Source organism: Balaenoptera ricei, chromosome 19, assembly GCF_028023285.1.
Source record: "Balaenoptera ricei isolate mBalRic1 chromosome 19, mBalRic1.hap2, whole genome shotgun sequence".
NCBI classification, from domain to species: Eukaryota; Metazoa; Chordata; class Mammalia; order Artiodactyla; family Balaenopteridae; genus Balaenoptera; species Balaenoptera ricei.
In genome coordinates, this window is record NC_082657.1 from 14402676 (window position 1) to 14430092 (window position 27417).

A 27417-nucleotide genomic window follows, 5' to 3' on the forward strand; every position below is an offset into this window, starting at 1 on the left:
TTTATTTTAAAAGGGAAGGCCGTTTTTATTAAACTTGTACATTTTACTTTCTTCCTTTCAGAATCCTAATTAAAAAAACTTATGTTTCTCCTTACTTTAAAAAAAAAAAAAACAGAAAAAAGGCAAAGGAAACTATTAAAACATTACTTTTGTGATGGGAAAGGAGGCAATAGGATTCAACATAAGCTAAGAAAACTACACCTGGAGCAAAGAAATAAATCGAAGAGGAACCGACTCCGACCTAGGGCTAGACCATCTGCAACGTGCACAGCCCTTCATTAAGAGAATTTCCAAAGCAAACCCATCCCGGGAGACCAGGGAGCAGCCCTCTTACCTTCTGGATTAACAAACAGGCCAAAAGCCCTAATGATCGCGCAAATACAAACAAATCACTCTATTTGAAAAAGCACACACGCGTTCGACACTTGTCTCTCCTCCCTTCGCAGATTCTCTTCATTAACAGGGGGTTGAGGAGGGCAGCCCCTTGGCGACCGCGCATTCACAGGACGTAAGCGTTCTTTACCAGGTGCTCCTTGTCGTCCCCAGAGCTCCAGACAGTACGGAGGGTGCGCTCCTGGTTCCTCCGCGCCACCCTGATCAGGCAGACCACGGAGGCTCCCAGCAAGAGGAACAGGACCATCACGAACAGCCCTGCCAGGACCACCACTGTGGATGAGAGAGAGGCCTCAGAACCAGCAGGACGAGGCGGGCCATAGCCAGAGTGTCCACGTGGGCTCGGGAGAAGGACCAGCAGCCCTTGGGCCAGACGTCCCCCCACCCCAACCCAGAAGGCTCTGGAGAACTGACACTGCTTGACAGGAAGTCCTCAAGGAGAGTCCCTACAGTCTTGAGAAGTAGGTTCCTGAAAAAAGGAGGTGCTATGCTATGTGCACATAGACAGAGTGGCTACTTGCGTTCCTCCTTTTTGAACAAAAAATCCCCACTTCAACTCTGTACTACCCTGCCACCTCTCTGGGGCAATCTGTACAGGAAAAGCACACATCTCTGGTGTGTGTGTGCAAACACACACCCCCTCCCCCAACCAGCCAGAGAAAGATGTGGCCCTGCAGGTGGCTGGGGGGGCTGCCTGTGGAATGAGGGAAGGGCAGAGGCATGGGTATATCTGGAGCAGGGCCGGGAGGGCACCCTCGTGCTCCTAACTGCCCAGGTAAATTTAATAGTGGTTGCCCCACTGCAGTCTCTCTGGTCAGTTAAGATGCTTTTTCTTCAGGTGGGGCTCCACCTAAGGAATGTGGCCTCCTGTGGCAGCTACCCGGCTCCCTCTCCCCACTTGGCTGCGGAATTGGACAGGGTCAGTTCACTCTCCATCTCCAACCCTCCAGATCCCTATGCCTGGCAAACCAGGTTCCAGCTTCATTTCTCTTCTAAAGCAGAGCAGACACACAGGCCAGACCTGGACTCCTTAACAGGGAAACAGGTGGAAAGAGGCCAAACCAGTGTGGCAGGTCTTCTGTGCAAACACTACCATCCATGATTCAGGCTCAGAATCAGAAACAAAAGCTAGAGGAGGCCTAGCCTCCTTGTCAGACCAGACTGCTTGGGGACAACAGCACTGGCTGGGGCCATGCTCCACCCACACATGGCAAGGGCTTTCCTTCCTCCTTTGTTATCACCCATGACCAACTCTGTACACCCCATGGCAGTAAAGTTCCCCCGCAAACCTGGAGTTAGTCCCAGGCCTGCGTGCAGCAGATCCCACACACCTAAAACAGTAGGATGTGTCCCCCAGTCACCCCCAGGCTGCCTAGGCAGAGACGGCCTCACTCCTAACCCGTTTATGTACACTGTACAATGGGACAAACATCCACCACATGTTCCAAGCTGCCTGGCCATTCTCGTGCAGAAACATGACTTTCTAACAAAACGATGTTTACAGTGAAGGATGATGTGTCCGAGACAACATGAGCCTGCAAAAAACACAGCCGAGCTTAGTCAAGGCAGGCAGGTGGAGGGGGGCAAGAGGCCGTTTACCTTTAGTGCGGGGCAGGGCAGGATACAACTGCTTGCCTGGAAGAAAACACACAACCCTGAGGTCAGCTTTCAGCCCTCCTCCCCTCACAGCTGCAGCCACCTGAGGATTCCCCTCAGCCCTGGGCCTTCACGCTCCTTCTGAAAGACTTCTTCCAGCTCTTCTGAGGGTTCTGAGACCTTGCCACCCCAGTAGGGACCTAGGACACATGTGCCCAATAGCTGGGGCCAAAGCCCACCCCTTCCCCACCAGGGAGCCAGAGAAGACTAAGGGCAGAGTCCAAATGACAGCATTTCCAAGGCCTTCATTTCAGGGATGAGGAAAGGGACTGGTGTCCTCTCAGGAGGGTTCATCTGCCCATGGTAGTTTCTTGGATTTAGGAGTCAGGCAGACTCACCGAAGCAGCGCTGCATGCACTCCTCCTTGGAGAGGTAGCTGTTTTTATTGCCCCGGCATCCGCCGTAGATGAAGTTATCACAAGAGTTCTTCTCGGCGTTAAAGTACCAGCGTGGGAAGGACGCGCGGCAAGGCCCAGTGACGGCCTTGGCAGTGCAGTGCTCTGGGAGTGAGACAGCCCAAGGCATACAAATTAGCAGGGCCCAGGAGAGGTGAATGGAGCTAGAATGCTCCCAAGCAGTCATATGGCTGCCAGCCAATGGGGAAAACATCTCTCTGTTAAAAGAAACTTGGCCATTACAGACGTGGCCATTCTGGACCACATTTTCAGATATCTTTCTCTTTATGGCCAGACTGCACTGTTATGGAGGTTATTCTATGTCAGTCACTGTTGTAGGCTCTACATGTGTTAACTCGGTCTCTGAACCTTCAGAGAGGTCTGAACTAGGCCCCTCATTTCATAGTCAGGGACTCTGAGGCAGAGCTACAGTATCCCGCCCACAGCACGCAGCTGGAGGGAGGCAGAGCCTGCACGCCACGCTGCCTCTCAAGCAAAGCTTCCCAAGGGCGTGCTGTGGCACATCCTGCTTCCTGCTGCCCCAGGGCATCCTCATGAGTCCTAACACCTGGGAAAGGTCGGGAAGCCCTGCTCTACAATACCCTTAATGGAAATCCTCAAGTGTGTCTCAATTCCCTATTAAGTAAGAAAACATGTTTTTTAAAAGTTATACCTTCATAGTCGAAAATATCACTGGACAGTTCATCAGAATCCTGCCTTCTGGGAACTGAAACACAAACATCCATGTCAGGGAGGCTGGAATGGACACAGGACACGTCGCCTAGCTGGGGATGAGTCTAAAAGGGCCCACTGAGGGAGCGTAGACACTCTGGCACCCGGAAGGGAGTGGAGCCCCCCTCTGTGGGCAGCTTTGCTCCATCACCTCCCAGTCCTAATGGGCTCTACGGCACACACAGAATGAACGCTGGATGGGGAAGCCTGCCTGTCACCTCAGGGGTTACTATGGAAACTAATCCCAGCCACAATTTCTGGGGTGATGAAGAAGACCAGAGGTGTCCACTCTCTGACACAGGGAGGAGGGTCCCTTATTCTCTTGGGGGAATTTTCTTCTGAAACAGGACAGAAACCAGAGTTATGATGCCAGTGCCCCATGGCTCTGGATGACCTTGCAGAGGCCAGCTTGGGAATAAGCAATGAACCCAGGCAAAGCAATGGTCAGGACAGTCACAGGATTCCTAGCCTAGCAAAACTGGAAAGTGACTTTAACCTAACTCTCAGCATTCTGCAAATTGGTCAACCACTGAACTAATAAACGCTCACTCTCATGTGGGTGCTGATGTCAGAGTCAAAGGACCAGAATCAAGACTGCAACCAGTGCGTGGCCAGTGGCTGACAGGGGGCCACCCTCAAATGGGGTAGGGGCGGACTCCCTCCCTCCACAGCAGGTCTCGCCCAGCAGAACCCACTGCCTGGGGACTGGCCTTTGGGGAAGCTGGACTAGACTTACTAGTGCCTCTGAACCACTCACCCCGGCTCCTGATGCAGAGTCCTTTAAGCATAAAGGAGGAATGGGGCAGCTGCTGTCAGCACTACAAAGCAAGCTAACACAAAGCTCGAAATCAAGGACTGCAGTGGGAATGGAGGCGGGGGTGGCAGAAGACAGAGGACTCTTAGCACAGGGAGGGAGACGGACAGCAAGGACAAGGAGCAAAGGAGATACAGCAAGCAAGGAGGTGCGATAGGGCAGTGAAGACAGCACGAAGGCTGAGGCCAGGGGACTTGAAGCCAGCCCAAAGCGGGGGAAGGGGCCTGAGCCACATGCAGCAGTAGCCACAATCCCTTATCCCCCAGGAGGAAGCTGAGGTCAGCCAGGAAGCACTGTAGAATCCCTCAGCCCTCCTGTCTGCTGAACTCCCCAGCGGAAGGATGCTGGCCAGGAGCCAGAAGCTGGCAGCCCAGGCAGAGCCCCTGTTCGACAGTTCTGAGTAAACAGAACCAGGAGGTGGAAGCCCTTGTACAATGCCCAAATTACAAATGTCCTTTCACATTAGCCATCTGGATGGCCCTCATTCCATCCTGGGTCTTTTTAAGAACCTACCACTTGGGACAGAGGAATCTGCTCCATTCCTGGACAGATCATCGATGATATTTACTACAAGAGGACAAATAAACAGCACAGTGAGAAAGTGTACCTCCAAGACTGCCTGGTGAAACAAAACAAGCTGTATCCCTGAGGAGGCTTGGTCCTGTGTGCCTCTCACAGCGACTCCCATTTCTCCTTTATGTGGGCCCTTCAGTGCACATGCTGGACCACAAACCTGCCAGAACTTGGAAAATAAGGAACCAAGACTGCCCTTGTGGGTTAAATTTTAAGATCAACCAGCTGGGAATCAGAGAAAAGATGTGTGAAATGACATTATAAAAAGACAGAATGGCTTCCAGGGCCAAATAACCTGTTGAACTGTATTAACTCACCCAATGAATTAAAAAAGTGAAGGGCGTGGGACTTCCCTGGTGGCGCAGTGGATAAGACTATGCGCTCCCCAGTGGTTAAGAACCCGCCTGCCAATGCAGGGGACACAGGTTCGAGCCCTGGTCCGGGAAGATCCCACATGCCATGGAGCAACTAAGCCCGTGCACCACAATTACTAAGCCTGCACTCTAGAGCCCGTGAGCCACAACTACTGAGCCCGCGTGCCACAACTACTGAAGCCCGTGTGCCTAGAGCCTGTGCTCCGCAACAAAGAGAAGCCACCTCAGTGAGAAGCCCGCGCACTGCAATGAAGAGTAGCCCCCGCTCGACACAACTAGAGAAAGCCCGTGCAGCAATGAAGACCCAATGCAGCCAAAAATAAATAAATAAGTAAATAAATAAATTTATTAAAAAAAAAAGATGCAGGTGTGTTTAAAAAAAAAAAAAAAAAGACTATGCGCTCCCAATGCAGGGGGCCTGGGTTCAATCCCTGGTCAGGGAACTAGATCCCACATGCATGCCGCAACTAAGAATTCGCAGGCCGCAACTAAGAGTTCGCTGTTGCAACTAAGGAGCCCACGTGCCGCAACGAAGACCCGGCACAACCAAATAAATAAATAAACAAATATTACAAAAAAAGTGAAGGGTGTGCTCAGCACTGTGAATGTACTTCATGCTACTAAACTGTGCACTTAAAAATGGTTAAATGCTGAATTTTACATTATGTATATTTTATCTTGCACACACACAAAGCTAAGAGGGTGGGTGGAAGTGCAAAAAAGGGAGTGCAGGCAGGGTCCAGGAGGGAGGAACCCTCCCTTGTGGAGAGGCGTGGGGCTGGCCTAACCTGATGCCATTGCACATTACCGTCACAAACCAGCTCCCCCAGTTCCGCCTCTCCCCTCATCGAGCAATGTTCTGGGAATTTCGCTGAGAGGTTTGCCTACACAGACTAAGGGTTCAGGCACAGGGACAGAAGTGTCTGGTCCCTTTGGTGGTTCTGGTTCTCATTATAATTAATTAATTAATCAATAAACTGGCATCCTCATCATCACTTGGCTCCCCACAGAGCTTGCCTGCCTGGGAGAAAATATGCTGGCAAAGAGAACGCCTCAGGCGCTGTGCAGTGCAGCCACGCTCGGGTGCCAGCAAATGAGCTTTCCGGGACCTCAAGGCTGGGGCCACACTCTGGCTTGACCTCTAGGAAGATAGCTGTCTGCCTTCTCCCAGCAAAACACTACACCCTGTGGCTCCTTGCAGAGACATCCCGCCTTAATGCCCACTGTCCACTGCTTGTGTTCTTAAAACTTAACTTTCCCCCTGAGAAACCAAGGAGTAACCAGAGCGGCATGTACATTTGCTACTGTCAACTCTTGATTGGAAAAGGACAGAAAATGTAGCAAAAAACATTTCCCCTTAATTCCTTCCCTGACCCTGGATCACAGCTGACGGCGGAAAACCACATAAAATAAATGGTATTTTTCTCCATCACCATCTGGTAAGGTTGCCAGTTGCCCCTCCATCCCAGCCCCCAAAATGAGGAACTCATCTGTTGGAATCCAAGGATTCTTTCTAGTCAATGAAAAGTTCAACCAGAGAGGCAAAAGTCACCATTAAAAGATAAGACCAAAGTACCTGGTCCTGCTCTAGCAAATCAAATGAATTGGCATTAAGCCAAGGTGGACTTAAAATAATCCAAAAATAATCCAAAAATAATACCAGCCACCTCAGCTCTCCAAACACTTGTTGAGTGCCTGCCGGGCACTGGGCACACAAAGATCAATAAAATGTTCCTCAAGGCACTCAGTCACTGCTGGGCTTGTGTGTCTGCGCATTATGTTTTAAACCTCAGTTCACAGCCAAGACCACTGTTGTCTTCCTCTCTTTACACACAACTTTAATAAACTTATCTGATTTCTGAATGCAGAGTTCAAAGCCAAGAGAGATTACAGCCAGTGCGGTGAGCACTGAGGGCACCAGCACATTCTGACACAGAACCATAATGCAGAGTCCACACATTGACACCAAGCTGTCAGGAAAGGATGCAAGAAGTCCCGTAACAATGTTAAGGAAATCGCCAATGAAAATCTTTGACAGTTTGGCTGGCCCAGTCCTCGGGTCTCTGGAACACCTAGGAAGGATCAGGCTCCAGAGGGCCAATATCGCACTGCCGTCAGGTCTCAAGGAGTCCCTCGAGGCTCCGTTCAGAGCCAGTGCACACTGTTGTGGGGCTTTAGGTTTTTATTTACACTGGGAGGCTCTCAGGGTCAACATTATCTTGATTCCACAGAATCCCTCACGAAGGCTGAGAGAAGGATGGATTCCAGAAGTATGTTCTAGTTTTAACTTGATTCATAACTTGGCTGGCTGGGTGAGCTCCTCAAGTCATTTGTCCCAAAGGTAAAAATAACCCAAATGCCCAGGAAGCAAGGGGGGCAGCCCGCCTGAGTAGACCTGGAGGACTCTGCTCGTACCAGGCCTGGCGTGGGACCTGCTCTCAGTAGTGGGAGAAGGGAAGTTGGGGAGAAGACGCTGTCATGTCACCCCTCCCCTGGCTTCAGTCTGCGGCCTACTCTCCCCTTTCTGGGAAGAGGTGGGAGGGTACCACTGTGAAACCACCGTGTGGGCGACCTTCACACTGTGCCTGTTTCTTCTGCTTTTAAAAACGTCTCCCAGTTTCAGCAGTGAAGAACTAGCAAAGAGCAAGAGGCAGCTACGTCCCAATTAATAAAGTGTCTCTAGATAATAAAACTTCCCCAACAGCACTGTCTTACCTGTGACACCAGCACACTTTGCAAGACACTCCTCCTTGGTCATGTAATTATTGTCATTCCCTCCACAGCCTCCGTACACAAACTGCTGGCAGGATCCCTCAGTGACATTGTACCACCACCTAGGGATGGAGGCCCGGCATTTTCCCACACTCTTCGAAACTCGGCAAAAATCTAAAACACAACCAACCAGAGACCAGTTAGCTTGGCAGGGCAATTCTTGCAAGACAGAACATGCACAGACCTGTAGGAGAAGGCCCACAGCTTTCCAGAGCCCCAAGAGGAGAAGCAGAGCCTTAAGTTTCAGCACAGTTACTCTGTGAGCTGTTTCTGAAGTGTCGCCATCAGGCCTACCCAGTGATTCCTTCTTTGTATAGGAAGGCATCATCTAACGACAAAGACACCAACCCACCAGACTGAACTGAATTTCAGTTGCGTGTTGATTTTGTCCCTTCCCCCATTATCAAACACACACACATCCAGTATAGAAAAAGGACTTTCAAAGGCAAAAAGCCAGACTGCAGGATCCTTCTGGATATGTGCCCATCTCACTGGGCCAAGGGGAGCCTAGCACTGAAAGACCAGAGCTGGGACTTCCCTGGTGGCGCAGTGGTTAAGGATCTACCTGCCAATGCAGGGGACATGGGTTCGAGCCCTGGTCTGGGAAGATCCCACATGCCACGGAGCAACTAAGCCTGTGCACCACAACTACTGAGCCTGCGCTCTAGAGCCCACGTGCCACAACTACTGAAGCCCACACGCCTAGAGCCCGTGCTCCACAACAAAGAGAAGCCAGCACAATGAGAAGCCCGTGCACCACAACAAAGAGTAGCCCCCGCTCGCTGCAACTAGAGAAAGCCTGCACACACCAACGAAGACCCAAAGCAGCCAAAAATTAATCAATTAATTAATTTAAAAAAAAAAAAAAAAAGAAAGCAAGCCCAGAGCTGGCAATGCACGGTCAGGAAGGAAATGCACGGCCTGGTGCTCTTAGCACCCCACAGAAGGGCCTTTCCTAACTTTTCCTGTCTACTCTCTGCCAGGATAGGCCACTTCATAGTCAAATTACCACAAGAGCCTCAGAAAGAAGCTCCCTAATGTTAGTTCCCCCAACTGCCAACCTTCCAGAGACAACTCAGGTCACTCCTCTGCTTCAGCGCTTATGATGGCTCCCCCCATCTGAGCACACCAAGATGGGCCTGGGTTACAAGGTGTCCTAAAATCTGGCCCCACTCTAGTACAAGGAAAACAGAACAATGTTATAATTGCAGCCAGATACATCTGCCTGCAGAAGGCCTAGAAATCTGCTCTCTCTTAAAAAGGGACAGATAAACAAGTGCTGGAGGTATCACCTGCACTAGAATGAGACTTTCTCCTGGAGGAATCAGGAGGATTGAAAGCAACTTGGAAAGGGAGTAACCTGACCATGTGATTCAATGTGTGCTCTGCACCACCATATCACCACCCCCCCACCCCCCCGGGATCACGAGTCCACATCACCTCTCCCTACACCCTGGCCTCCTACATCTCTGCCTTCTGGCATAAGGGCATTCCACCCTGCCCTGGGCCTAGCACAGGGTGCTTCATAAACATCTCAAATAAAAACATCCCAGGGCCCAAAACTTGGTTATATGCTGTCATTTACTCCTCCCTAGTTGTTTTCATGTTTGCTAGGTTTACCTCGCCAACTAGGGGATGCCTTTCGAAAGCACAGAGGGCAGGATTTGTGCTTCTCTTGCGTCTCCCAAAATACATCACAACGATGGGCAAGAAACCAAATGTTCCACAAAACATCTATCTATGGACAAAAAAGGTTGGTACTATGCAAAACAAACACCCCAAGAAACTCACACGTACACCAATAAATCACAGCTAACTAGTACAGCAGAAAAAGCATACTCTGAAGTAAAAAAAAATGCTCTGTTAATTTGCAAGCAACCATCAATGAAATCACCAGTTAGAAAGTACCTTATCTAGGGACCTCCCTGGTGGCGCAGTGGATAAGACTCCGCGCTCCCAATGAAGGGGGCTCGGATTCGACTAGATCCCACATGCATGCCTCAACTAAGAGTTTGCATGCCACAACTAAGGAGCCCACGAGCCTCAACTAAGACCCAGCGCAAAAAAAAAAAAAAAAAAAAAAGTACCTTATCTGGATACTTCATATGAACGGAATCATACGATATGTTCAGAAAAGGCAAATCAATAGAGACAGGAAGTAGATTAGTGTTTGCCTGGTGTTGGGGGTGTGGAGCAGAGACTGACTGCAAATGGGCACAGGGATGGATCTTTTGGGGCTGATGGAAATGTTCTAAAATTGGATTGGGGGGTTGGTTGTACAACTCTGTAAATGTACCAAAAGTCATTGGGTTGTATACTTAAAACAAGTGATTTTATGGTATGTAAATACTTTACTAAATCAGTTTTTTTAAAAAAAATAGGCCCAGGCACCTTCTGTCCATATAACACATCAACCAGAACCAGCTGGGTGTGCCCTGGAACAGGTACTTTTGACAATGTGCAAAGGTCACAAAACAAACGCAATCGACAAGGCCCAGGGAAGACACGGAAGGAGAAGAGTTCTTTGGTATATATTTCTGCCCAATCCACATGGCTATCAAATGCCAGAGGCAGCACTGCTAAAAACAAGACAAGATGGAGAGGACCCACACAGGATCCACTTATGATCCAACACTGAAAACAACATCAAGGCGGGAGAACCCCACTGCTGCCGAGGTTTGGCAACAGCCTATCCGATGCCCTGCCAAGCTGAGAGCCCTGGGGATCATCGACTGCTTTGTGTCCTTGCTTCCTGAGCAGCTTCAGGTACAATCTTTTAAACAAAAACCCTGAGGGAGGAATTGTACACTTTAAATGGGTCAAATGTACGGAATGTGAATTATGTCTCAATTGAAACAAACACCTGAGGGGCCAAACAAAGCTCAAGCCAGCCAGGTGGGAACTGCCAGACACCACAGCAGAGAATGCAGCAGGGCGAACACAGTATAAAGGGTGAGAATTTGGTGGCTTTTCATAAGCAAGGGTGCCAGATACATTCTGTGCAGGTATAGAAGCCTGAGGGTGCATAAAGAGGAAGAGGAAAAAGCTTATCTAGGGATGGAGGGCAGTTACCTTGGTGAAGTAAACACTGCCCAGAATCTGGCCCTCATCTCTGTAGGCTCAGACAGGCACTCTTAGTGCCCCAGAGCTGATGAGGCACAGGGATGCTGATCTTGCTAACAAAGCGCACAGGAGGATACTGAGAAAATAACTGTCCAGCGGGGTGGATGCGTACCAACATACCACCTCGGATAGCAAGCTGAAATGGAGCAGGTGACTTGGAGTCACAGTAAAGAAGTTTTCCGTAGGATTCCTGTGAACTTACTCTCTACTGGGATCTATCAGGCAGACTAGAGGCTTGCAGCAGACAGCTCGGGAAGCGCTTAGGTCAAGACAGCACAGTCAAGGTCTGCCTCTGGAACACTTACTTTTCTTACTTCCACCACTGAGCAATGCCCCTTCCTGACTGGACCATTCTTTCTGTAGATGTGATGGTTCCTTCATTACAAATTTTGCGGGCCTGAGAGGCTATTCTGTCTCAGACGGCTGCTCGTATCTGCTGTCAATGATCACACATTGATCTCATAGTTTAAGTTTCAGAAGCAGCCTTATTTTCAGGTTCCTTGGGTGGGGTAGGACAGGATGGGGGTGACTTCATTTTTGTCCCAGGAGAATTTAGAAATGTCTCTTTATTAGGAGAGAACCTGGACTAAAAACACAGTATATCTGAAGAGACAGAATGCTGACAATTGTTGAAGCTGAGTGATGGTCTATGGGCACTCATAAAACTGTTTTCACTCCTTTGTGTACATCTGAAAATTCCTATAATAAAAAGAGAAAAAAGCTAATCTCTTTTTTTTGTTTTTATTTTTTTTTAATTGGGGTAAAAGCTCTTTTTAAAATAAATTTGATTAGAGTAAAAGAGCTCTAAGGAGCAGATTAGTTGGCCAAAGCTAGGTTCAATTAAGATGAAATTTAACCACACACTTACTGTGTCAAGACAGAGTCCCTTCTCTGAGTATGGAGGCTCCTTGTCAAATGGAGAAAAGTCTCATTTTGTCACAAGCTTTTACTAACTAAACTGCTTTTAAGCTTCCATCATATACATTTTTACTCTCTAGGCTTAAGGAAGTAATCTCATGAAAAAAGGATTTTGTTTTTGTTTGCTTGCTCGGTTCGTTTCAAAGGAGAGAATGTTCCTTTAGGAAACACAGGCCACATGTTCTTCACCTCACTCCAAATAACATCAGTGCATTTTCTCTTTTGTTGTTCTCCAAAAAGCTTGTACAAAAAGCCAGAAATACTTTAGTATGTAAGATGGCTTCCATGACTTACCACCTTCCTTAAAAAAAACTTCAAAAAAGTCAAAATACTATACTTTGGTAGACCCAGCTTAAAATCAAAATGAACCAAAATGCAGAGCATGACTTATTTCTTGACACCCCGTTTCACTGCCTTCACTAAGCTTGATGCCAGGCACATTCTATGCACGATTTCTAATAGTCACAATAAAACTGTGACTCATGCAGTAACACCCCCACCCCTGCCCTTTACAAAGCAGAACACTGAGGCTTTGGGTAGGTTAAGCTAAGCAAGCGGCAGAGCTGGATATGAATTCAAATTGGTCTGATCAGAGAGCACAGGCACAAACAAAACGACCCCTCGGATGGAAAGAAAGAAAAAAAACACTATAGTGACAGGCAGTGGGAAAAACATGAAACTGAAGTTGCCTAAAAGCCAAAACATTCCTCAAGGCTTCATCACAACTGGAGGGCTCACCAAGGCCAGGTCCTCTGCTAGGCCTGTTTATGGTGACACTCAATGACAGGGTCATAGATAGCACCATACCAAAGAACTGGCCAAGGCTGAGGGGGACTCGGTTGGACAATTTTCAGTAAGTTATTCCTTAATAAATAACTGTTCTTATTAAGAGATGACAAAATGATATACTGGTCTCAGAATAGTTTTGGAAAACAATCATGAAAAATATGTTTCAAGTTCTATTTCTGTGCTCACAAATGCTAGTGCAAAATTAAATACGTTCTGTAAGTTTTCAAAACAGAATAAGAAAAACAGGGAAAAGCTGAAGGACACCAAATTTGGATACACTTGCTTCAGAATATGGAAAAATGGAATTCCTGCCTTTAGGAAACAGTAACATTCTCTTGGAAAAGTATTAAAAATGGTTAAAATCACCCATTATCTGACATATGAACCTAAATTACAAAACCCTGGCAGGCATTTTGAACATTGGCTATTACAAAATTGCCAAACAGACTGGTCTTTGTCATAGAAAACAGGTTTCTCTGGTTCTGAGGTCGCTTGAGCTTTTTTTTTTAAATTTTTATTTATTTTTGGCTGCGTTGGGTCTTCATTGCTGCGTGCAGGCTTTCTCTAGTTGCGGCGAGCAGGGACTACTCTTCGTTGCAGTGTACGCGCTTCTCATCGCGGTGGCTTCTCTTGTTGCGGAGCACGGGCTCTAAGGTGCGCGGGCTTCAGTAGCTGTGGCTCGCGGGCTCTAGAGCGCAGGCTCAGTAGTTGTGGTGCACAGGCTTAGTTGCTCCGGAGCTTGTGGGATCTTCCTGGACCAGGGATCAAACCCGTGTCCCATGCATTGGCTGGGGGCTTCTTAACCACCGCTCCACCATGGAAGTCCCTTGATAAACTTTTTACTCCCATGGGTGCTATAAACTGAAGAACACCAACTTCTTGCCTCACTGTATACTAATAAGAAAGCCCTGGATCACCTCACAAGCTTGGAGCCACTCATGAAATGGTCCTTCTCCTCCCCCCATCTGTTTTCTCTAGAGCGAAGGTCAGTAAACTTTTTTTATCATGGGCCAAATAGCAAATACAGGCAGAATAGTGTGAAATCATGCAGAGCAATGGGAACAATTATGATTGTTCCGTAACCTTTAAAACGAGAAACTGTGGGCTATAAATGTATAGAATAATTTAAAAAATAAAATAAAATGAATATTTATTTAGTACTCTGTAAGTTAAAACATTAGAAACTTGAGAATTGGGGCTTCCTTGGTGGCACAGTGGTTAAGAATCCGCCTGCCAATGCAGGGGACACGGGTTCGATCCCTGGTCTGGGAAGATCCCACATGCCGCAGAGCAACTGTGCGCCACAACTACTGAAGCCTGCACACCTAGAGCCCGTGCTCCACAACGAGAAGCCACCGCAATGAGAAGCCCGCGCACTGCAACAAAGAGTAGCCCCCGCTCACCGCAACTAGAGAAGGCCCGCACACAGCAACAAAGACCCAAACACAGCCAAAAATGAATAAGTTTATTAAAAAAAAAAAGAAACTTGAGAATCGAAGTGTTCAATCTTCTTTGTAAATAAATAAGTCACCAAGAGTAGTCTGAACAGTGCTTGTGAAGGTCTTTACTCATATAACTCATGATAGAGAGCAAGCATCTTCTCAGTTCACCTTAGTGAAGTGTCACACTTCTTTCTTGGTTTGGATCAGTTTCTAACATTTTATCCTTTGCTCTTTCAATGACACAAAATTGCTGAGAGTTGCTTGACTTTTTGTGGAAGTTTCTGCCAGCATTCCTTCCACTGGATCATCCTTTTTTTGTCACAACTACTTTCCTCGTTTCTGTCGATAAGCTCCTCTGGCTGCATATCCGGTCTCAAAAGGCAAGCAGTGTCAACATTCCCACAGTTAACTCATTCTCCTATCACTCCATTTATGTTCAATTGGAATTTCACTTCCAGCGTTATCACTTTTTCTCTTTGCTACACTTTGGTGTTTTTTTGGCCAACTTCCTCTAGTGATTAACCATTTTTGTAAACTGTCATGTATACTGGGAAACAAGGAAGCAACACAACTACATGCTTTGCTGTGTATGAACTGAGTAACAGACATGCAGTGACCAATCACTATGCATACGTGTAATTTACACAATGATTTGTGACTGAAGAGCTAGCTAGTAGCTGAAACTTGTTCTGTACCCAAGTACTCACAGTTAATATATTGTAGTAACTGAAATCTGTGCATGTTGAAAACTGTGCAAAGCAAGGACTGCCTTTCTTTCAAGCTTCATGGACCTAGCCTAACTATTCAACTCTGTCATGGTAGCATGAAAGCAGCCTAAGGCAATATGTAAATGAACGACCATGGTTGTCATTCCAATAAAAATTTATTTCATATAATTTTTAATCTTTAAAATATTCTTTTGATTTTTTTCAACTATTAAAAAAATGCAAAAGCCATACTTAGCGAGTAGGCCATATGTAGGCAGTGACTACGAGCTGCAGTTTGCCAATCACTTCTTTAGAGAGTGTTGCTAAAAACACCCTGCTCAGATTTTCCACACCCCTCACCCCCTGTCATGTCACATAACTCAGCACGTCCTACAGGTGTGGTCAGATGCTATCACATAGACTCCTAGGGCTCACATTTCTATGACAACACTGACCACACCTTCCTCAGGTTAATCCTTTGCCAAAAATGCTGCAGCACACCCTTCCATCACTAAAAACAGCTCTACTCTTTTCATTAAAGCCACTTAGAATTCTAAGGATAATGGCCAAAGGGAAATGATTTGCTACAATAATCCTCAGACATCTGAAAATACTATTTTATACAAAAAAATAGGAGAGAATACAGTTCACTCCTCAGTATCAAAAAGCAAACAAGGAAGAATCAATTAATTCAAGAGTTTCAAAGAACAGGGGCAACTATTACCACATCCACAAAGGGCTTGGTGCGCACAGACCTACAACAACTGAAAATTCACCACCAGAACACCCTGTTCGTGCTAGTGAAATAACTTGTGAGACATCCGCATAATCGAATACTCAGAGCTGTTTAAAATAGACAACTACGTATGTGCTGGTATAGAAAAGTGTCTGAGAGAAAAAAAGCAAAAGAATGGTTTACATGTTATGATTCCTTTTTAAATTTTTAATTAAGATATGAATCTACCTTTAGGGAAAGAGACTAAAGGAAGGAGAAGCTTTTCCAGTTTTTCTTTTCCATCTGTATCTTTTAGTACAATTTGACTATTCTAATTTTGTGAATGCATTACTTTTATCTTCTTTAAGGGTTTTATCTGGAGAGTGGATTATAGTCATCTCTTTTGTTTGCTTAAATTTTTCAGTGAAATTTTTCATGGTAAATAAAACTGAATGTACTAAATTCCCTAGTATCTTGAACAGTAGTAAGCAACAAGTGTTTGGTGAATAGCTAATATATGTAAATAGGGCGATCATATAATTTATCCTCCAGATCAAGACACTTTTCAGAGTGAAAAGGGGTATTCTTAATAGTTACCGTGGGAAACACAGTGGCATAAATTGGAACCCTCCAAGGTAAATTGAGCTGAGTAGCCATCCTACATAGAAGGCACCCACTGGGAATGTAGTCCTTGACCTCCAGGGGTTTACAATTAAGTTAGAGCCACAAGACTGGCTTGGATAGAAAGAGAAGAAAATCACACAAGGTAAAATATTACAATCACACCCTACATTCAAAGGGCTTGTAAGCCACACAAGGTACAAAGGAAATGAGCAAAGGCTCTGGTATAGGGAAGTGACACAATAAGGAAGAGTCACTCGGCAAAAGTGTGTAGGACACATGAGAGGACAGGGCCTGCAGGAAGCTGTTCTGGTAAAGGACCTGTGTGTGCAGGAATTCCTGGTTGCCTCTTACTAGCCCACTGTTTTGGGGTGGGGGCGGGAGGCAGCTTTCCTAACCTCCCTGCACACCCATTTCCTCATTCATAATAAGGGAATAATACATGCAACAAAAATGTATAAACCTCTCAGTAAAGCTGGAAAATGTATAAACCCAGTATTCTTCAATTCGGCAAGCCCCATATTCTCTGATTTAGGCCTGGCTAATAAATAAAAAGTGCAGATTTTAGAGGCTTAGAATATCTAAATCAGACTCTTGGGAGGCTTAGAAAGATAAGGCAAAGCTCTGATTATAGACCTATCATATCTGTGACATAATTAGAAATATGTATTTGGTCTCTCCCTGCCTGCCCTTCCTGATACAGAGCTCCTAAAACCCTTGTAATTTCCTGAGAGCTGGAGCATGTTCTATTCTAATATTTGGTCTTTGACCCACGTTTCTGACACAAGAACTAAAACCCTGGCAATCTCTGGAGTAGTACGATTGCCTTTTTGTATGCCAATGAGATGATAGTGGCTGGGGGAGCCCTAGAAAGCTTCAGGATGGGGGTTGGGGGAATTCCCTGGCGGTCCAGCGGTTAGGACTCCTCGCTTTAACTGCAGAGGGCCCGGGTTCAATCCCTGGTTGGGGAACTAAGATCCCGCAAGTCTTGTGGCATGGCCAAAAAAAAAAAAAAAAAGGATGGGGGCTGGTTGCCAGAAAAACCAAGGCAAGATTAAAGGGTTGGAACTTTCAGCCCCACCCCTTATTCTCCTGGGAGGGGAGAGGGGTGGAATATTGAGTTAATAATCAATCATGCCTATGTGATGAAGCTTCCATAAAATACCCCAACTGAAGGGGTTAGGAGAGCTTCTGGGTTGGTGAACACATCCACATGCCAAGAGGGTGGCTCACCCCAAACTCCACAAGGACAGAAGCTCCTACACTGAGGACCCTTCCAGACCTCTGTCTTCATTTAGCTGTTCATTTGTATCCTTTATAATAAACTGGTAAACGTGTTACCCTGAGTTCTGTGAGCCACTCTAGCAAATTGGATCCGAGGGGGTCATGGCAACCCTTGATTTATAGCAGGTTGGTGAAAATGACAGGGGACAACCTCAGACTTTGACTGGCATTTGAAGGGGGTAGAGGGAGTCTTGTGAGACTGAGCCCTTATCCTACAGGATCTGTGCTCACTCCCTGCGGTTTCAGAATTGAGTTAAATTGCCAAACACCCAATCCGTGTCTGCTGAGAACTGCTTGATGTGGAAAAACCCACACATCTTGTATCAGAAATATTCTCTGTAGTAAACAGGAGAGTTTCCTCTTTAAAATTCCTTCGGGTTACGGTGAAAGCTGAGAATGTTAGCAAGAGAACTAACTTGAGGACATTATAAATACAACTCAGGCCAAGTTGAAGTGAAGGTCCCTCTGTGTGATTTGTACCCATTCTGGATCTACTTAGTATAAAAATGTTTTTTGACAAGTTTGTTAGCAATAAGTCCCATTTTGTGACACCTAGACTTTTGTTTCCTGCTGTGGAATGCACCATTTATTAATCTTGAGGCTATCTTGACCATGGCCTGTCTGGGAAAGGGCATTTGTTCAATGTAATTTGAATTCACTGGTGAGTAATAAAGTGGGGACATTCAGCTGGCTTTCCCTCCATAGGTCCCATTGAGTTAAATTCTGTGGACTTGCAGATGCATTTCTTAAAAACAATTCAAATGGAAGGGACTTCTTTGACACAGGGACCAATCATTAAGAGTGTTGTGAAAATTAAAGGTATTTTTTACTCCATTATAAGAGCTTAAAACATTTGGCACAAAGCTTTGAATAAGTAGTAGATATTATATTTTTATGAAGACCAGACTACTGTAGGAACAGTGGGAATGAAGATAAAGAGAAGGATGACACATTTCACTAGTAAGTCCAACTGAATGTGGTGACTGACAGGATAGAGGGGATATGGAAAACCAAAGTACAAACTCAAGTCAGTGAGTTGATCAAACTAACTCAGCCATCACTCCTTCCCTTTGTTTTTCTGCTGTGCAACCACCTGCCATGCCTGAAGACACAAAATTCCTTATCTTCACCTACAGTAAGACAATGGCAGACTATCACACAGATCAAAGTCCTGCAACACTACAGTATCGGGAGATTAAGAGGTCGGAGACAAGAAAATAAGAAAAATTATGCCTTGGTTACCCATCTGGATTTCAAGTTATCTTTTCACCAAGGAATGAGAGAATATTAAAGTTCTGTGTGAGTGAAGAGGTACTGAATACCAGGGAGGCAGATATTCAAGGCTGCTTTAATTCTACTGTGCCAAATTCCAAAGTTGACATTTATTTTACAATCAGTCTTATTTCAAGGTGATCTATAAATCCAGCTATTTTGGTTAGTTGGATAGGTTCTACATACTGAGGGTTTCTGTTTCTAGTACAGAAAGCTACTAACTACCCACGTCCTCTAGGTTCTGGTGCCTGGAAGTTGTCATTACTAGGATAAGTAATTCAGAAACTTTAAAATAACCCCTAGGTATTTATGAGGAAAGAACATTTACAATGACAAATCCAACTTAAATTATAAGACTCATAAAATCTTGTTGTTTTAGATATATAAACTTGGTATTTTAGATATAAAATATTTAGATATGAAGGTTTACATTCCATAAACTATTAGCACAATGCAAACCACCACTCCTACCCACTGTCACCTCATACTCATCACTCAAGCAGGACTATAAATTCTACCCTTACCTAAATTCATAACTAGAATCACAGTGCTCCATCTGAATAATTTGTAAGGAAGGGCTTCCCTGGTGGTGCAGTGGTTAGGAATCCGCTTGCCAGCGCAGGGGACACGGGTTCAAGCCCTGGTCCGGGAAGATCCCACATGCCGCGGAGCAACTAAGCCTGTGCGCCACAACTACTGAGCCTGCGCTCTAGAGCCTGTGAGGTACACCTACTGAGCCCGCGTGCCACAACTACCGAAGCCCGTGCGCCTAGAGCCGGTGCTCCGCAACAAGAGAAGCCACCGCAATGAGAAGCCCGCCCACCGCAACTAGAGAAAGCCCGCGGGCAGCAACAAAGACCCAATGCAGCCAAAAAAACCCCACAAATTTTAGAAAAAGGTCCTAAATGTTAAAAAAAAAAAAAAAAATTGTAAGGAAATAGTAGTTTCAAAGTCCTTCATGGAATTGTCTGTTAATTCACATTCAGGGGTTCTTAATCTTTTTTGAAACATGGACCATTTTCAGAAACTGATTACAGCTAACGGACCCTCTACCTAGAGCAATGTTTCTCAACCTTTTTTTCCATTATCACCCCACCCCAGGAGCCTTTGTAGACGTGTTTTTCCTAAGCACCACACTAAATTTCAATACCACAGACATATATCTATCTATGTAGCCCTTTGAAAGATCAAAAACTATTATAATATCTAATATTATTTCACCCCCACCCCCACCCCGAACATGCCCTAGACTCTAAATGACTGACCCTGGAATAAACACGGACAAAGTACCACATATGAACTCAGGAACTTCAGATTACGGGGCTTCTGAGGCCAGGGACCCAGGACCCCATTGGTGAGATCCATCTCAAACACTTGCCCTCATTTCTAAAATGGCTTTCCAATAATGAAAAATGTGCTTCAAATAAACTTCAAAGTAACTAATTCCAAAGTTCACGGGCCTCAGCATCCAAATTCCAGCACTCCTTCATAAGTTTTCAAAAAGGTCTTGTCAGAAACAAGTGAAATGACATTTGTGACCAGGATCACACAAGGACATCCATAATCCATACACTAATGCTTCTGGGGTCATTTGCAAATTCCTCATTAGTCATGTGACCAGTGGGCCACCAAGGCCTCCTGGGGTTAAGTCATTTCAGTGTGACCCCTTCAGGGTTCTCTCCTGCCTCACATGAATCACAAGCTACCTCATCCCTTATTTGGCCTGTCAGTCTCAGGACATGGCAAACAGAGGTTTGGCTGCCTGGCCTACTACCTGAAGACAAGCCTGAATGTTGCAAATGACTCTGGGGATAGGTAAAATGAGAAACAGGTTGGGGGCTGGCTTTCTCTATTACAGGCTGACTTCTCAAATACTGACCAGGGCAAAGGAATGTTTCTGGTGGCAAGGGTCCACTTTCCCTCAGTGGACCTAAAGGCAAGCCCCTCAATGTTCTTTAGGTATAGCCTCAAAGCCATTTGAGCCTCAAAGGCCATGTTTTTAGTACTAAGCACACCAAACCTTTACCTTTTTTCTTTTTTTTTTATTGAAGTATAGTTGATCTACAATGTTTCAGGTATACAGCAAAGTGATTCAGTTTTATATATATATATTCTTTTTCAGATTCTTGTCCATTATAGGTTATTACAAGATATTGAATATAGTTCCCTGTGGTATACGGTAGGTCCTTGTTGTTTATTTTATATATAGTAGTGTGTATCTGTTAATCCCAAATTCCTAATTTATCCCTCCCCCCACCTTACTTTTCTTTATAGTACTCATCACCAAATTATCTATTCATTGTTCATTTATTTATTGTATTTTCTTCTCATTACAATGTAAACTGCCATGGATTGGGGCGGGAGGGTGTCATCTGTTTCATTCAGTGCTTTGTTTCCAGGGCCTAAAACTGTGCCTGGCACTTGGCAGGTGTTCAATAAATATGTGCTGAATAAATATTTCAAACTGTCCTGGAACTAAACTGTCTTGCCTGCAAATTAAACAAGTGCCTCTTCCGTGAAGGACAAGAATACTACAAGATGCTACTTTGGAGAACTCCCAGCTGATCACCAACACCAGCTGCACTTTCCCTCTTATCTGTCATCTTCTCTTTGACTACTCAGTTTACAACTATCCATGGGGGTGAGGAGAAGAAAAACGAGTGGTGACTAATAACATGCTTCTTGGAGATTTACTGGAAAGTTCACTCTTTCAGTCAAAGTTCTGGGGAAACTAATTAATCGAAGAGGTTGATGCACATGGAAGATCACTTCAAAGTGTGGTGGAGGCTCTCACATGAATGCTGCCGCACTTGTCTCCAGTGGAAATTCCCAAGAACAATCAACAAAGGGCTATGAGTGAAGGAACCATTAACACAAGTTCCGATGCCCAAGGAACCATTAACACAAGTTCTGATGCATAAGTTATTGGCAGCAGGAACTACACTTAACTGACCACTCTTAAAAGGAATTTTTGAGGTTCTATTCTGAAAAGGAATATATTATCTGCCCTTGTATTGATCAAAATTATATATTTGGGGGCACTCCAAATACCAGGACTTATCACCCGAGAAGAGATTAAAAAATCAGGCACATTTGTGGCCACCTGATAAGGGGTGTTGCCTAACAACAATAACACACATACACACACTCACTGCACTGTACAATTTATAAGTAGCTATTATGTTTTATCTACCTTTGTTTCCTAAATGGGGCATACTCTTAACATGGGAGTCACAACTCTAACGCTTAGAAGATACAGAGGGCAGGCCAAGTGAATAAATACAGGCTGAGAAAGACAGTCTTCTTTGTCCTTCCCAAAAGAAGTACTTGGCACCACCCCACGGGTGCTATGTGGGAACACTGGACTGGCACCGCCAGATCTTCATATTTTTCAGGCAAAGCCAAAAATAAAAATATTTCACAAAAAACTCTCAATCCTAGAAACTGTACAAGTCACATAAAGCCTGTTTGAGGCCTGCTGGGAACAGCCGGTTTATAATCTCTACGTGCTTCCATGCAGACTGGCACTCTCCCTGAATGCTAGGATCACCCGAACACCCACAGAAGTATCAGCTTTCCCCCACCTCCATCTGCAAAGGTCTGGAGTCAGGACACTTCGCCAAGCCTCCAAAGGTCCATTATATCCCACACCCTTTCCTATCTGCCCTCCACCACCCAGTGCCTCACCAACATTGTCAGTCTCGAGACCACGTGACTCTCCTATCACTTGCTTATCACCACCTCAGCCCCAGACTCGAGTTACCCTTCATCACCATACATCCTGTTTTGTCAGCATCTCCCTTCCCCCAACTCCTGGAGTCTCTGATACTCATGGCCTATCTTAAGCAAAATCTCTCATTTCTTCAATCTCTTCTCTGAACATTCTTGTCACTTTCTTACTCTAACTGAACCCAGCTCTCCCCTGAAGATATAGCTTCTCTTGTGCCCTTCCAGTGGGCACTGCTTCTACACCATTCTCCCTCCACCCTCAACACCCAGTTATGAATCTCATCATCAGAGTAAATCGTATCCCACCCTGTGGGTCATTTGCCGATCCAGGTCACTACTCCTCACTTCTCCATGATTTTAGCTCCTGGCTCACTGTCACTCCCGCTGCTGCTCCTATCATCATTCTTGGTGATTTCCATATCCAGATAGGCGATCCTCCAACCATCCTGGCCTCTGGGTTCCTAGACCTCCTCTCCTCCAGTGATCTTGCCCTCCCTGCAGCCGCTCCCTCCCATGGTCACACCTAGACCTTGTCTCAATAATTGCAGCCTCTTCAGAACCTCAGTTTCATGCATCTCCCTCATTGCCCATTGTATCCTAGCTTCCTAGTTCAGTCTCTTCAAAATCTCAACTCCAACAATCCACTGGCCCTACCACCTTTCCACTACCCCTCAGCCCCCTCATGTCTTCACACAGATCATTATGATCACCCCCTTACACACATTCACTACACACTTCCCCCCCTCCACCATACTCATCTGGAGGTACCTGTGCAGCTGTGTGTGGCTGGAGAAACACCTCACTCTTAATGGATGACCTTGCTTCCTGAGAAAAATCAAAGCAATCAGAAGGGGTGGAGGGATAAAAACTACCTCCAGCCTCAAATTAAGCTGTTGAAACCTTTCATACAAATAGAACTTCAGATAAGCAAGGGCATTAGTTCACCCAGCCAGATAGGAGTACTTCTGAAAGGTCAGTAGGTCCAGCCAGCTGCAACAGCTGGGGAAGCCACTGGGAACAAACAGAAAAGCCCTCTGCAGCCCCGACCTGGCCTTGTCAATTACTATTGTGTGACCTTAGGCAAGATGTGTAACAGGTTGTTTCAAGGATTAAGTAATGCACAAGAGCTCAAAGTAAGCAATAGATGTTAGCCCCAAACTCAGTTTTGATAAAATCCCAGGCCAGGTAACTGGAAGGTATATCCTAACATAATTAATTCCTCTAAAAAAGTCCAGAAGGGCTGACAAATTCTAGTTCAGACCACAAGAATGATCAACACCTGCATTCCTAACTCCCTGGAGCTGAGTCTCTCCCCACTGGCTCTTAACACAACTCCCCACCCCCCAACTCAATTTTTCCTCTCTGCCTCAGGCATAGGGAAATTAACAGTCTTCAGAAGCCACCACAGGCAATGACTTGGTGCACATACATCCTGCTTGCTTTCTTTCCATCCAAAATGCTGGCCTATAAAGCTACCTGGCTCCTGCCTATTTTCCCCACTTGGCATCCTCCTCCAATCCCCCACCTCCCCCGCCCAACACACTCCTGCTCTAGTCACGCTGTCATCTCTTTTCCTCCAATACCACCAAGCTTGCTCCAGCCTCAAGGCCTTTGTACTCTACTACTTCCGGTTGGACCCCGAAGCCTCTGTGTCGCTGCCACTTGCTCATTCTTCATGTTAGACCTCAGCCGTCACTGTCCTCAGAGACGTCTCCTGACAACCAGAGCTAAAGTGGCCCCCATTATCTTACATCATCCCTGTTTGTCTACTTCACCCCGTTCCATTACGTCTTAGTAATTTAATACTGTGGTGAGTGCTCTTTATTTGAACGTTTACTCCCTGTCTCTGTCTGTCCCACTAGAATATAAGCTCTCTCAGTGCAGGGACCTGGCTTGTCTGAGTCACAACTGTTACCAGTGCTGCCAGCACTGCCCCTGACACATAACAGGGGCTCAATAAATTTCGCTGAACCAACGAATTTTTCTTTCAAGAAATCTATTTTCAAAGCCTCCTTGTGGCTGTCTGAAGCAGTAAGGTTAGACCAACACTTGTTCAAAAAGACCTTTCAGGCCAAACTTCCATAGAGTTTAGAGGTTTAAACTGAGCCTTACCCTCCACCAACCTCTAAGGACCAGGCCAAGGAATCCAAGCCCAGCTTCTCAATGCCAATATTCTTCTTATACCAAGAGGCTCCCCCCCGTGCACCCTGACAAAGTATTTTCCCCCCAACACTTTTGCTTTTCTTTTCCTTCCTTTGGATATCATTGAGAAACACCCTTCTTCTTGGAGGCGTTCTACTGCAACTGAACCAGAAAGGTTTCTCAGGAGGCTGCTGTCCAATATCCAAAAAGGAGGGGGTGAGGGCTTCTTTCCTGAGGCTAAAACGGCCACCAGGTCACCGAATCCAAGCCCCACCCGCTGCGGCTGGCCTCCCTGGGCTTTCTTGGAACTTGTCTCTGCCAGGAGGAGGCTGGTCTTCTGTTCGGCCCCTCACCTCCTTCCTGCCACAGGAAGGGCCACTGCCACTCTTCTCGGTCAACAGCGCTAGTCTCCTCCCTCATTCACAGGAAACTTTTCCCAGCCCGGGCTCCTCCGTCCGTCCTCACTCCCAAGGGCTCCCAAACCTCTTTCCCAAGGTTCAGTCTAGCTACACACCCTGAGCTTCACCAAGTCGCCCCCAACTTCCTCCCCCGCCAATTCTCCCCGCTCAGACCCTGCCCAGGGCCTCCTCAGACCCCCACTTACGCCCTCGACCCTGCCCCTAACGCCTCGCCTTCGGCCTCTCGGCCCTCCACAGCTCCCAGGAGACCCGCCCGTGCCCTCACCGTGGACGCCACGTTCTCCGTCGGCCGCCTCAGCCCCGGAGAGGAGCAGCGATGCCAGCAGGGCGAGGAGCGCCCAGTACTGCCTCAGCCCACACAGCTGCGCCATGACGGTCTCCACCAGGCCGCCCAGGCGAGGCCTAGAGCTGCCCGCCGTTGGGGTCTCGCGATCAGGTGCGGGAAGACCCTTGCCGCGCACGCGCACTGGAGCGCGTCGCGTTCAGGTGCGGGTCCGCGAGGTGCGCGCCTCCCCTCGCCACACAGGAAGTCTCCGGGAAGCACTTTTCTCGGTCCTTTGGTGTGCGGACACTCTGCCTCCTGCGCCCACGATGCTTTAGTTCGCTCCTCGCTTGCCCCGGACTCCCCCGACCCTTTAGAACCCCGCCACACCCCCCAGCCGCTCCGTGGGTGCCAGAGGTAATGGCGGCTTCCTCGAAGCTGCTACCGAAGGTGGAAGGCCAGGGAAGGGGCGGGGCGCACCTGGCGAGGCGGGATGCGTTAGAGCGCAGGCGCAGGGAGCAGGCACCTGAGCGGCCGTCCTCCTCCCTGGGCGCACCTGGGCCCGCCCCTGGCCCTGGGGTAAAGGGGCGGGACTTGCGTTTGCCCCGCCCCGGTGGGACCTAGCCTAGGGGCCGGCGCTCGCAGGTTGAACCTCGGGGCTCCGGCTGCCCTTGCGCGTGGGCTTGTTGACCACGTCCGAGCACCTTCGCTCTTGGATTGCGCCTCTGGGTGGGAGGAGAGGTCGCAGACTTGCTCATACTGGAAACCTGTGGTTTTTGCCCATCTTGCTTCAGCCTTCCGTTGAGGGCGAGGGGTTTATTCTTCCTAAATTCCAGAGTTCACTGAGCGCCTACCCAGAGGTGACCACGCCAGAGTGGTCCCTGCATCACCAGACAGGAACAGCCCAGCACAGTGATGACAGAAGCATAGGGCAGAGAGATTATGGATGAGACGGCGCAAGCACAGGCTGAGTGATCAGGGGCTGCGTGGTGGAAGACCTGGGAGCCCAGACAAGTTCCCTATTCAGCCTGAGAGAGGGCCAGGGAGGGCTCCCAGAGGAGGTGATAGACCCATGAATGAACAAGAGCCCCAGACGCTGCCTCCACAGTTCCTAGTACTTAGATGAAGACAGATAACTGACCAGAGAAGGATAGGTGTCAGGGCTGTGATGGGGAAGCACAGGCAGAGTAATCAGACCTGAAAGGAGGAAAACCCAGAGGAGGCATCCGACCAGCTTCCGGGCCAGGGAGGGCTTCCTGGAAGAGGGATATATGAGCTGAATCTCGAAAAGAGGATGGAGTAGGGCAGGCATAGGAGTAGCCAACAGGATAATTAAAATAAGTATATTATTATTTATAACACCTAACAGTGCTATGAAGATGAATTAAGGGCTGGGATTAACAGAGAACAGGTGGTGAAGGAGGTGGTTTTGATATGAACCCTGAAGGATAAGAAGGGCTGATGAACAAACACATTCTAAGCAAACAGCAAATGCAAAAGTCCTGAAGCAAGAAAGACATCAGTGTGTTACAGGAGCCAGGGCCACGCCCACTACTTGGCCTCCCTGCAGACATAATAATATGTGAAGAGCCTTAACTGGGTTATCAAAGTGGTGTTTACCTTAAACAATTAAGATTTTATGCCTGCCATCTTCTTTTATCTTGCAGTGAGGACCTACCAAGTTTATGATTAACCTCTTTATCCAAAATTTTATTCCATTTCATGTCCTGCCCCTGTGCCCCTCAGGATTGAGGAGTATCAAAGAAAAGGGGGATTGAAACCAAGCAGGACCCTGTGAGGCCCTCCCAGGTACAAAAGTCCTCTGTTTCTTGTTTGTAGAAAAAGGCTTTGGTCTCTTAGGCCTTCCTTGAGTTCCAAAGAGAAGACTCAACAGTTACTAGTTAGGGAAGTAAAGGAACGCAGAAACAAAGGAAACGGGCAAGAAACAATAGTTCAGCGATAAAACAGAGTCAGTTCCTCCTCAAGGGATATACATAACAATCTGACACATATCTTTAAGTTTTGTTTGCAGAAACTAAGACCCCCACCCAGGTGGAGGATGGTGACTAAATGCTGACCACAAGCATCTAGACCCCAGACTGGTTGGAACCAGAAGGTTGATGATTAAGATTCCCAAAACATCACCCTGTTACCTCACCACCAACCAATCAGAAGAAAGTCCACGAGCTACAACCCTCACCCCAAATGCTGCTTTTAAAACCCCTTCCCTGAAAGCCATCGGGGAGATCCCATCTTTTGAGCAAGAGTTGCCCCTTCTCCTTGTT

General features: G+C 46.8%; 1 protein-coding gene across 2 annotated transcripts; it reads right to left on the reverse strand.

Moving 5' to 3' along the window:
* SPINT2 (serine peptidase inhibitor, Kunitz type 2) lies at positions 1-25591 on the reverse strand. 2 transcript variants are annotated; one of them, XM_059904672.1, is made up of 7 exons: positions 25136-25591; positions 7653-7823; positions 4504-4557; positions 3118-3171; positions 2388-2549; positions 1993-2028; positions 1-666 (listed from the first exon to the last, which is right to left on the reverse strand). In XM_059904672.1, exons 1-7 carry the CDS (start codon positions 25239-25241, stop codon positions 500-502), a joined length of 750 nt encoding a protein of 249 aa, XP_059760655.1. In that variant the 5' UTR covers positions 25242-25591; the 3' UTR covers positions 1-499. The 2 variants fall into 2 exon arrangements, with proteins under 2 accessions (XP_059760655.1, XP_059760656.1); XM_059904673.1 differs by lacking the exon at positions 4504-4557.
* Between the last annotated feature and the right edge of the window lie 1826 nt (positions 25592-27417).

Excerpts from the sequence above, each read along its gene's own strand:
- SPINT2 (XM_059904672.1), bottom strand. The coding sequence starts at position 25,241 with ATGGCGCAGCTGTGTGGGCTGAGGCAGTACTGGGCGCTCCTCGCCCTG. Across the intron at positions 3,172-4,503 it reads AGATTCCTCTGTCCCAAGTG|TTCCCAGAAGGCAGGATTCT; the intron begins GTAGGTTCTTAA and ends TTTGTGTTTCAG. Across the intron at positions 667-1,992 it reads TGCCCTGCCCCGCACTAAAG|TGGTGGTCCTGGCAGGGCTG; the intron begins GTAAACGGCCTC and ends TCTCATCCACAG.